Source organism: Schistocerca gregaria, chromosome 1, assembly GCF_023897955.1.
Source record: "Schistocerca gregaria isolate iqSchGreg1 chromosome 1, iqSchGreg1.2, whole genome shotgun sequence".
NCBI lineage: Eukaryota > Metazoa > Arthropoda > Insecta > Orthoptera > Acrididae > Schistocerca > Schistocerca gregaria.
The window spans coordinates 1,161,893,867-1,161,906,297 of NC_064920.1; the positions used below are offsets into that span (position 1 = coordinate 1,161,893,867).

Sequence of the window (12,431 nt, forward strand, 5' to 3'; positions counted from 1 at the left end):
ACTGCCATATAGAAAATCAGGGTGCGATTCCCGCTACTATCGGGGATTTTTATTGGTGGGAGGAAGGTAATAGGGTATCCTGTCCCACGTGAAGCTCACTGAGTCGTAGTTGACAGTCTAGTAGCTGCTTCAGGTCACAAAAATTGACAACGGGCGGTTGAACAATGCGACGACCTCACTCTCATCCATAAGGCTTCAAATGATGGGGGTGACACGGCGTTCGACCGCTACGAACGGACCCGCCATCGTTTCTAGACGGAGCTTAGATTTCTAATAATTCTTACAGCATTTATATCCTAAATGTGATGATCACAAAAAAAAAACAAAAAAAAAAACATTTTCATCTGTATTCAGTTCGATATTTAGTGTGTTGTACTTCACTAATTATCTCCTCCATTTATGATTCTTAAATTTAACTTCTATGACAGTTTCGCTTCAGAAACTGTTTTAACATGTTTTTTGTAGATCAGCATCTGTCAGTTTCCTGCAAGCCACAAGCCGATATTACCCACTAATATATTTGTATTACCTAACATTTCACCTAACCTATTTGTATTACCAAACATATTTAGTGTGAGATCATTATTATTATTGTGGCCTTCATTCCGAAGACTGGTTTGATGTAGCTTTTCATGTTACTCTAGCCTGCGCAAGCTTATTTTTATCCGAATATTCCTTACGAATCTACTTACTGTATTCATTTCTCGGACTTCCTCTCCGATTTTTACCCTTCATCCCCATGTCTCCCTCCAGTAATCAGTGAGTGATGCCTCGTGGTCACAGAACATCTCCTATCAACTGATCCCTTTTTTAGTCAAGCTACACCACAAATTTCTTGTCTCCCCAAATCCATCCGTAGCTCCTCATGAGTTACATTAGCTACCCATCTACTTTTCAGTATTATTCTGTAGCGCCATGTATCAAAAGCCTCTAGTCTCTTCTCGTCTAGAATGTTTATCGTCTATGTTTCACTTCCATTCACGACTACACTCCAAATACCTTCATAAAATACTTCGTACAGCTTAAAACTATGTTTGATGTTAACAAATTTCTCGTCCACAGAAACACCTTCCTTGCTATTGGCAGTCTACATTTTATAACCTGTTTACGTCGGCTATCATCATTTGTTTTGCAGCCCAAATAGCAAAATTCATCTATTACTTTTAGTATCTCGTTTCCTAATCTAATTCCGTCAGCATCAACTGATTTAATACGGCTGCATTTCATTGTCCTCATTTTGCTTTAGTAGATGTTCACCTTACAAGTATATCGTCCGTTCACAACCCTATCCATTCCGTTCAACTGCTCCTCCAAGTACTTTGCTAGCACTAATAGATTTAAAATGTCATCGGCCAACCTCAAATCATGTATTTCCTCTCTGTGGACTTCCAATTCTTACTGAAAAGTTTACTTTGGTTTCCTTTACTGCTTGCTCAATGTCCAGATTGGATAACATTGGGGGTAGCCTACAACCCTGACGTATTAAGGAAAGCAATAGACCCGGAGCGGAATCCTGTGGCGGCACTCTCTCCCCACTTTAGAACGTACCATGCGGATTTAAATTAGTCGCCTGACTGTTGACGATACTTGGTTACATCCCTTTGTTTCCACATCTCCATATATGAAACCAACCATTGTTCATCTTTCCTATAATAGTTCAACTTATGAAAGATGTATTTCACCCTAGAGCCTGCAGGCACGTGACCCATACGAATGATCGTTATGCAGGCACGGTGTGCGAGAGATTTCGTGAATACTCATTGGATTCTTGTTGTTTTTAAATTAGTTTTCAAAACAACTCTTTTTTTGAAAGATCGCATCCCAAAATTTATTTGGTGTTGTAAGATTTGTCGTTGTAAACATACTACATAAAATAAATTCTACCCACGTGAAGAGGATATATAATATCCTTATATCTCCTTAAATCGTCTTTATTCCTTGATAGAAACGTAAGATCACAATCTTCTTTAGCAAAAATTGAGAAAAATGTGTGGATGAAAAATCCTAGCTGAAGGTTGCTAAAATTCCTATACTGATTACTAGTTTCAGCTCAGTGACGTGCCATATTCAGGTCTAAAACACAGAAAATTGTGTAAAAGAGGCGAACGATAGCAAAACAAATTTGATATTTTTACTTCCGTTCTGTGATACGTTACAATGAAAAACATAAGTTTATTCAGTGTGTTTCAGCTCTTGTTATATACACCTTGAAAAATTGTTATATATGGTGACGAAAATAGAGAACTTACAAAACTATACTTTGCAAGTGGTATAAAGGTGGAATGACACTCTAAAATGGGTCGTCATGGTTACACAATCTACAATGCTGGCCACATACATCTGAAGAGCACATATTGCCACATTTGCGTTTAAATGTGACGTGTTGACATTGGTAACTACGGTACAGTACACATTCGCATGTGAAAATGGCGCATTACTAAAAAAAAAAAAAAAAAAAAAAAAAAAAACAGCCGTATTATGGCTGTCGGAGAACTGGCAGCATACGTAACATTATTGCTATACGACGAAATCCCTAACTACCAGATTGCGCCGCCAACAAGCGAGATTTTACAAAGTCGGGCCTCCATAAAAATGCAACGAATTGCAACGTAACGGTCTTTTTACATAAAATTTAGGGAACTACGTTCAGTTTCTACAATTTCTAGGAATCATATACCGAACACAAGCCGTTGGTTAAGTAATACAACAAAAGAAGGAAATTAATATTGCCGCAACTGAAAGCGGTACAATATTTTAAGATACAAAAAAGAATGCACAGAGCCAATGATCAACGAATTAAAAATGTAAAATACTAAATAATAAAGCGAGAAATACTTTAAGCCAAAATCTAGATGTCAATTACATCCAGCGTTGAGAGTGACTTTAATTACAAATCATAAATAGATGAATAAAACCTAAGTGGCACAACTGAGCCAGCAGGTGTTACGTTAAGACAAGTTAGAAGGATCGAACTTCATGAATATATTCATAGTAACTTAGTAACTTACACCCAGGTGTTTAATGTAAAACGTATCATCAAACATTAACTCGTAAGATACTTGTCAAAATACAAGTTAAATGATGAAAATTAAGTATTATTTTGTTTACCTTGTAATAGATGTTCGTGAGAACAATTACATTAGAACTAATATCCAGGCGATCGAGCAGACGTAGACTTATGTATCATTCCAATGAAGGTTAAGGTGTAGGTATTACATACACAGCGTGTACCTACCGAGTAATAAAACTCAGTTCTGATGCTTCATATAAAAGTACAGCACAGCTGAAATTACGTGATGTTGTAACCTGAGGTGTAGATGCTAAGTATAGCCAGAATTACATGTGGTCACTAAGTATTACGAAGCCCAAAAAATAATACAGGACACATGAAAGTGGCTGAATCGTTTAGATACAAATTATAATCATAGGCATCCTTATGCTTAAATATGATACAGAATAACGTGTCACACTATCGTGTATGTAAAGCCACAACTTGATTGAAGTATATTCGGATACCGAGGTGTGAAGATATAAGACACAGAACAGATACAAAACAAATGTAGCTGAAGGTCTACATGCCAAACACATAATGATGCATTGAGTGATATAGCTCACACTTAAGTGCCTGATAAAAGAGATTCACATACTGAGGTTCAGTATAAATTATATGATATGCTTAAAAACGTAATAAAACAATCTGTCCAATAAAACAGGATGTCTCAAATGTTATCATTATCTCTGTGCATATAAAATAATTAGTAGGTAGCCTAAGTCTAAGGGTAAAGTATCAAAGGTCATTAAGGATAGCTCTGAAACAGAAGGGCGATGTGATCCTAATGTAGCTTGAGGTCTAGGTGTTACACAGTGACATATCAATTAATGTAGCTCAGATTTTAGTGTTGCATATAAAATAAGAGAACAACTGAAGATTCCATTTTGTTGTAACCTGAAGTGTAGGTACCAGATACAATAGCTTTATAAGTGACCACTATTAAAATCAAAACAGTAGGAACAATTATGTAAGTGACATACAGAAACCATTGGATATTAATTACAATGGAAAGTAGTCATACCTCTGTATTTGCTAAACAATAAAATACCAACAGCTCGTAGGTATAAAAATACAAATTATTACTACAGCTTCCTAACGCTAAATATTTCCAAAGACCAAATTCAATCTGAATGTAGTTCAAGATCTAGCTGCTATATATGCGATGAAGCATCGAGCAAGATGGCCCACAGTTACGTGCTTCAAATGAGAGATGCAGCTGGTAAGTTACCATATTTGCTTGAAAATGTAATAGAACAATGACAGGTATAAGCTATCTCTACACCACAATACATATTCACTAACATATTGTTTGAGATTTAGGTGCTAAAACTAGCAATTTGGAGAATATTACAGTCCTTTACATCAGGTATTTAACTAAAAATCCATAATGCTTGTTGATAATGCAAAGTCTGAGCTAAAAGTTTGGCACGTGTCAGCGGGTGAAATGAACTGTTGATGTAAATGATAGAAGAATTAATTATTATTTATAAGTATTATTGGCGTAGTAGTTCGAGGTATAGGTACTATACACAATATTAGCCTTGTAATCAGTTAGTTGTATGAAACATTATGACACTATGCACAATAGATGGTAGGAGTTATCCACTGTAAAATACATGTATACACATGGAAAATTTATACTGCGGAGGTCTAGGTGCTATCCAAGCCTAAGTTCTAGGAGTTATGGTCGAAAATATATAAATTCGTACAGGCAGTTGGTATTGTGGTAGCCCTAGGTCTGGCTGCTAATTGTAACTCCCCGTCTAGCTCATAACAGTAGCCCACAGTCTAGTTGCTAATTGTAGCTCAAGGTCTAAGGTGCTAATTGTAGGCCAGTGTCTGGGTGCCATAGATCATCATTGTACCGATGATCGAAACATAAGTGGTAGAAGTCACTATACAATGAAAAGAATTGCTATACAGTTTCTAAGCATAAAAGAATTTGAGAAAGAGCAATTTTACCCAAAACGTGCAAAATTTTCATAAACACAAAGATATAGTGTGTCCAGCTTATGTGGCTATAATTCAGATCCCAAAGCAGGTGGAACAAGAACAAAATGGTATAGTTAACGGACGTGAAAAACTGAAACAGATCCAGGAATTCGTCAAATATATTGAAAAAAAAATTTTTCGTTCTATTCTAGTTGCTCATTTACTGAACTATGAGACACGTGTTTATTGAGGCTGCATATTTATAATTCTGCCAGAAGATCCATTTTTCTACGTTTAGGCACGTAATGTAAAACTTTCTTATGACAATTTATGCCTCGAATTGAGTGACGTGCTTACTTCAGGTGCATGCCAAATGCGAATGTGTGTGTCCCTGATTTTTTATTTTAAAGGAACAAACTGTCTGGGCATCAGACACTACTGGCCATTACAACTGTTACACCAAGAAGAAATGAAGATGATAAACGGGTATTCATTGGACAAATAGATTATACTAGAACTGACATGTGATTACATTTTCATGCAATTTGGGTGCATAGATCCCGAGAAACCAGTACGCAGAACAACCATCTCTGGCCGTAATAACGGCCTTGATACGCCTGGGCATTGAGTGAAACACAATGGCGTGTACAGGTACAGCTGCCCAAGCAGCTTCAACACGATACCAGAGTTCATCAAGAGTAGTGACTGGCGTATTGTGGTGAGCCAGTTGCTCAGCCACCTTTAACCAGACGTTTTCAATTGGTGAGAGATCTAGAGAATGTGCTGGCCAGGGCAGCAGTCGAACCTTTTCTGTATCCAGAAAGGCGCGTACAGGACGTTTAACATGCGGTCGTGCATTATCCTACTGAAATATAGGGTTTCGCAGGGATCGAATGAAGGGTAGAGCCCCGGGTCGTAACACATCTGAAATGTAACGTCCACGGTTCAAAGTACCGCCAATGCGAACAAGAGGTGACCGAGACGTGTAACCAATGGCACCCCATACGATCACGCCGGATGATACGCCAGTATGGCTTTGACGAATACACGCTTCCAATGTGCGTTCACCACGATGTCGCCAAACACGGTTTAGACCATCGTGTTGCTGTAAACAGAACCTGCATTCATCCGAAAAATTACGTTTTGCCATTCGTGAATCCAGGTGCTCCTGTCTGTGATGCAGCGCCAAGGGTAACCGCAGCGGTTGTCTCCGAGCTAATAGTCTATGCTGCTCCAAACGTCGTCGAACTGTTCGTGCAGATGGTTGTTGTTTTGGAAACGTCCCCGTCTGTTGACTCAGGGATCGAGCCGTGGTTGCACGATCCGTTACAGCCATGCGGATAAGATGCCAGTCATCTTGACTGCTAGTGATAAGAGGCCGATGGGATCCAGCACGGCGTTCCGGATTACTCTCCTGAACCCACCGATTCCATATTCTGCTAACAGTCATTGGATCTCGACCAACGCGATCAGCAATGTCGCGATACGATAAACCGCAATCGCGATAGGCTACAATCCGACCTTTATCAAAGTCGGAAACCTGATGGTACGCATTTCTCCTCCTTACACGAGGCAACACAATAACGTTTCACCAGGCGACGCCGGTCAACTGCTGTTTGTGTATGAGAAATCGGTTGGAAACTTTCCTCATGTCAGCACGTTGTAGGCCTTGTGTGAATGCCCTCAAAAGCTAATCATTTGCATATTACAGCATCCTTGTCCTGTCGGTTAAATTTGGCGTCTGTAGCACGTCGTCGTCGTGGTGTAGAAATTTTAATGGCCAGTAGTGTATATGTGTTCACGGTTGGCTTAACAAGGGCGATTCAGCTCAACAGATTACGACTATGTGTAATGCCTGGTGGCTAATACATCATACTGAATGTAGTAACATTTTTGTTGGTATGTAAGTATCACAGAATGGAAGTATAATATCAAATATATTTTACTATTGCTCACATCTTTGATGCAATTTTCTGTGTGTTAGTTGTGAAGGTGTTTCGTCAGTTAGCTGAAATTAGTAATCAATAAAGTAATTTTAGCATTCTTGACATAGGTTTTTTTATCCACACCTTTTAACACAACAGATCATCTATCTCCCGACTTGACAATAAATAGCAGAAAAAAATGTGGAATCAATTCCGCTGCAGTTTTTGGCAAATAACTCCGTTGTGATTCCACGATAGCTTTACCTTCCACAATAACGTTCAAACTACATCATCGTTTTACGTTATTACATCAATTTTACCTCGTGACCCAGTTTCATCGAAATTTATCATTTCTCTGGTTACGGTATTAGATATGTCTATAACTCGTTTTATGTCGCTCTTGGTCATATACTGCAACCCAAGTGAACGTGACTGCAGTAGTTGCAGAAAGGCAAAAAGTGTCTTCCGATCGTCTCTTGACAATTTCTTAAAAAAAATGACTGTGTGCTATAATACTATAAACTCTTTATGTACTCAAACCCATATCTCTTTCCAAATTTTTCATTCTCTTAGTTCTATGTAACTTCATAGGTACATGTCGGATCGAGAAATCGTTCCATCTTATAACAGAAAGCCTACTCAGAGTTGATCTTAAAACACCTATGGTTGTCTTTCGACGTCCAGCAGCGTTCCACAAACATTTTAGGAGTTCTTTAGAAGCCTCTAAGTTCATACTACGTTTGTTCGCTATGTAGTTCTATAAACATGATCGAATTGTTTATTTACAATAACAAGACACCCATATCCGACTGTTTTAGCAATATTGATACAGTGGAGGAAGAAGTTGTAGATTAAGTTTCTGGTTCGCTGTATTGTCATTTTTGGCTGTTTACGTGGAGAACTTCCGCACGTTGGGAGAGGGAAACGGGAAGTACTGGTGAGTGCAGCTAGCTGAACTGGGCCGTTCCGGTAATGTAACCGCTAAGGCCAGCCACTAAGAAACCACTTTTATGTTGCGTTTATGCTCAGTAAAGCAACGAAAGCTGTTATCAACCGGAAGGCTGGCTCGAGCACAGCGGTCCTTCACTAGGCATGCTGTGCACCCTTACCTTCCTCCCACCTCCGAACAGCATTACGCAGCCAATGAGAGGCGAACCTTCAGCTCAGCAACTTGGGGTTTTTCTTCTTATTGAGGGGTGACAGAAGCGAGAAGTAACAGAAACATGTCGTTGGACCAACGGAAGGTCGGAACTTAAACCGTTAGCTCCGTATTCGGGAACTTAACCCTTTTTCTTTCCTTTATTTCTGTTTCTTCGTTCGTTTTGTCGTCAGCAGTTCTCTGCGAGGTCGCACGGTATCTCTCAAATTCTACAGATGATAATGTCACTCCGTTTTTCTGTTACAGAGGCTGGCAAGTCTCTTGACTTACAGTGCCGGCAACATACCACCGAGTCACATTTCTGTACAAATCATTAATGAGTTATTCAGTTATCAGAAACTGCTCTGAGCCAAGGGAACAAACGCTAGTTATAGAATTCAATGAAAGAAGTAGACGAAGGAAATATAGTGGCATTCTACGTTAGTCTTTATTCAAGTTACAAACAATAAATAAATATTTATTTTTATTCTCTGAGAGGAGAATAAATTCGTGAATATATTTTGTTTGAATGTTCTATTTATTAGATTAATTAACTAGATAGAAATTTAGTCGAGTAATGCTCATATCTGCTTATCACCAAACCTTGCTCTTTCTTTCTCCTATCTGTCGGTGCAGTTAATATTGTAAACTAGAAAGAGTCCTATTTGTTCATTTGTTAGATTTACTCACAGGAGCTTACACAGTTGCGGAATTTTCGTTTTTTTCTTCATTTTATAATAAGTTATATCAATCCTCGACGTATTCTTTTCGTTTTTTCTGTGCAAAATATGTCTTCATTTCTCAGCGATTTTGGCTGCATACATAATGAAAACCTTTTTCATCATCTATTCATTCACTCGTATTTACAGTTCCACAGCTAAATTAATAACATTGAGTGGTTGCTTAGCGCTTCAGTTTTCGTTATTCATGATCTTACTCAGTAGCTGTGGTAGTATTTGGTGAATCTCAGGTGTACAGCGTAAACTTTATCATAGAAAACGTGAAATTCAAAAGCTAAAAAGAAGTTCTAATTCTAAATGCATTACAAAGTTTGCAGCTCCCATTAGTGTTGCAACACTGTGACGAAGCCGTTGAAGGAAAATACGTACTCTTGGACCTGCCACATCTTGAACCTTCCATGAAATTAAAGGCAAGAGTGGCAACATTAACAGCGCAACAGGAATTCCACCGTTAAATACAGAAGAGAGACGGATACGTGGAAAGAGTGCAATGAATGCTTCTATGAGGGGAAAGATTTGTCTGATGTGATAGAAGAAACAGGAGTGGATTTACAAGAGATAGGAGATCCAGTATTAAAAACAGAAATTAAGAGAGCTTTGGAGGACTTAAGATCAAATAAGGCAGAAGGGATCGATAACATCCCAATTTCTAAAACCATTAGGGGAAGTGGCAACAAAACGACTGTTTACGTTGGTGTGCAGAATGTATGAGACTGGCAATATACCGTCTGACTTTCGGAAAAATATCATCTACGTAGTTCTCAAGGTTGCAAGAGCTGACGAGTGCGAGAATTATCGCACAATCAGCTTAACAGCTCATGCAACCAAGTTGCTGACAAGAATAGTATACAGAAGAATGAAAAATAAAATTGAGGGTGTTTTAGATGACGATCAGTTTGGCTCTAAGAAATATAAAGACCAGTGTGGCAATTCTGACGTTGCGGTTGATAATGGAAGCAAGACACATTCACTGGATTTGTCGGACGAGAAAAAGCGTTGGGACAATGTAAAACGGTGTTAGATGTTTAAAATTCTGAGGAAAATAGGGGTAAGTTATAGGGAGACACGGGTGATATACGACATGCACAAGAAACCAAGAAGGAATGAAAAGGGTGGACGACTAAGAACAGAATGCCTGGATTAAAAAGGATGTAAGAAAGGGATGTAGTCTTTTGCTCCTACTGTTCAATGTGTACGTTGAAGAAGCAACGATGGAAATAACAGAAAGGTTCAGGAGTGGAATTACCTACGACAAGAAAACTGTAGAAAGCTACGGAAACTGCTTATGGCGGTCTCTAGTGCTCATTCCTTCATGTGACTATATAATCAGTGACCAGACTGAAGGGGCCGCGCGGGATTAACCGAGCGGTCTGGGGCGCTGCAGTCATGGACTGTGCGGCTGGTCCGGCGGAGGCTCGAGTCCTTCCTTGGGCATGGACGTGTGTGTTTATCCTTAGAATACTTTAGGTTAAGTAGTGTGTAAGCTTAGGGACTGCTGCCCTTAGCAGTTAAGTCCCATAAGATACCACACTCATATTCACACACATTTGTGAGTTTCTGAAAGTACAGCTTTCACACTTTCATGCGCACCGATTGTTTGTCACCACCACTGTTCTACCGCAGTCGCCTAATGCCCGTGCGTCAGGTAGTGTACAGTGGAGAAAGTAGGAAGTTTGTGAAATAATGTTTTTGGACATCCGTAACTCGGTTTGTTCCACGTGTTAGACTGTGCAGCTTCTAACCTGCAGCTAGTACCACAGATCCCTGTTTTGCGATTCACAGATGCGGTATAAAAGAATTAAACGATCAGTGTTCCATTAAAGAAAGAGCATGCCGCTATTTAACTATTACCATCGCTGTTTTGCGTGATTTTCTTTGTATTTTAAACTTGACGCTGCAGGAGATGCGGTCTTCTTCAACGTGATTCGCACGATTCAATTGTAAAGCGAAAACATTAGCTTCATTTCATAACAACTGTTCAGTTACTTAGGGTATTTTCTATTTGATTTTGAAGCGTGTATGTAGCTGCAGACTATCAGTACGAGAATAGTCTTAAATAATATTTCACGTACATATGCGTAGAATGACATATATTCTCGAACAAGACTCCAAAACACGTTAGGTGTATGTGCCCACCTCCCCTCTCTTCTTCCTAAGCCTTCAAAATCCCGCTAGTAGGAGGGATTTGGATGTCACTCCACTGTGCACTGTGCACTCCACTGTGCAGTTTTCGCGCTCGGTCTGTAAGAGGCTGCAGAGAGGCTGAACGAGTAACAAAATTTAAACGCCGTACTTTCAGTAGGTGATGACCCAAATTTTCTGGCGGGGTCGACTGCCGTTGTACTTTCTTCTCCATACTATATGAGGCAACGCTGTTTACTTTTCCTTTTGGTATGTGTTAGTTACAAACTGCCTTACCGAAAGCCTTCGCATTAGTAAATTAATGAACCGTGTATTACTGAATGGAGCAGCACATTCTACACATATCTTATATAGGTGTTTCCAGTCCAGATTAACTTATTCTTCTCCTCTTAGCTTAATATTGTCATCCTCGTTGTTTCGCAAGCGGGACATGACATGATCACAGTAAATGTGGAAAATATATGCCTCCTGTTTTTCAGTTTGTTAAGGAACAGACAGATACAAGATTTTCTAGTCAACTTACAGCTTTTTTTTCGTTTGTGTTGCAGGTGGAGCGTGTTTTCGTCGTCTGAGATGCGATACATACTCCAGGATCATGACCCGTGAGTCATTCAACCAGCTACAAAGTGACTGTGAAAGTAAAGGGATACACAGAGGAATGGTGAACGACGTTGTTGTTTAGTAATTCCTCACAAAATTTGTGACGTACGCTGCCACAAAACTACTTGTCAGACGCAGCTTAGCAAGTGGCACTGTGAACACGATAAATCTTCACGTTTCCTTCGACTCGCTCTTTTATCAGTTTTGCGTGTGACTTCTTGGCAGTGGGGAACAAGTAAAATTGAGACACTAACTTCTTCTGTGGGTACCTCAGATACGGCGATGCGACAAGAGAGTGCTGAAAATAAAAACCACCCCTTCCAACAAAATGCTATTACAATTCTATCTGAGGTTGTTCATCTGTTAAGACTGTAATGTCAATTGCGATAAGGAATGCTGATTGGTCGACTTAACTTCCAGGAACAGTGTGTTTAAAACGCAATGTTTGTATGCTGTCACTGGGAAAGTTAATCGAGGTAGTAGCTGTAAGCAGGAAACTGAAACAACAAAAAGTTATGATTCTCGCTATATGAACTGTGTGCTTCCACAATACGCTGCTTCTGTTTGTCAGTATTGCTACGTTCTGTCGCGTGTATATACGATTATATTTGTAATAAATTTATTAAACCCAACATCTCGTTTAATATTTACACTTAAATCCTGTCCTAAGTGTTAGATAACTGGTGATCAACAATATATAGCACAAATGAATCATTATATCTTCATATATAGCCAGCTTAAATACGTTTCTTGCATACGTATCATCAAATGGACATTTTAATTTTTTTCCGTGGCGTTGAGTTTAGGCGACGACATAGCAAATTCTACTTCTAGCGGCCATCATGAAGGGATCCAGGTTTCGTTACCTTGTCAGTAAACGGTGTTTGGGAATTTACCTCCCC

General features: G+C 39.2%; 1 protein-coding gene across 1 annotated transcript in view; it reads left to right on the plus strand.

Annotated features, from left to right (window-relative positions):
• The window catches only part of LOC126316749 (lachesin-like), a 607,630-nt gene extending 595,469 nt beyond the window's left edge, over positions 1 to 12,161 (plus strand). The window contains exon 10 of the mRNA XM_049992876.1: positions 11,478 to 12,161. Within this exon, the coding sequence (XP_049848833.1) occupies positions 11,478 to 11,501 (24 nt within the window). The 3' untranslated portion in view covers positions 11,502 to 12,161. The remainder of the gene's footprint in view (positions 1 to 11,477) is intronic.
• The last annotated feature ends 270 nt before the right edge of the window (positions 12,162 to 12,431 follow it).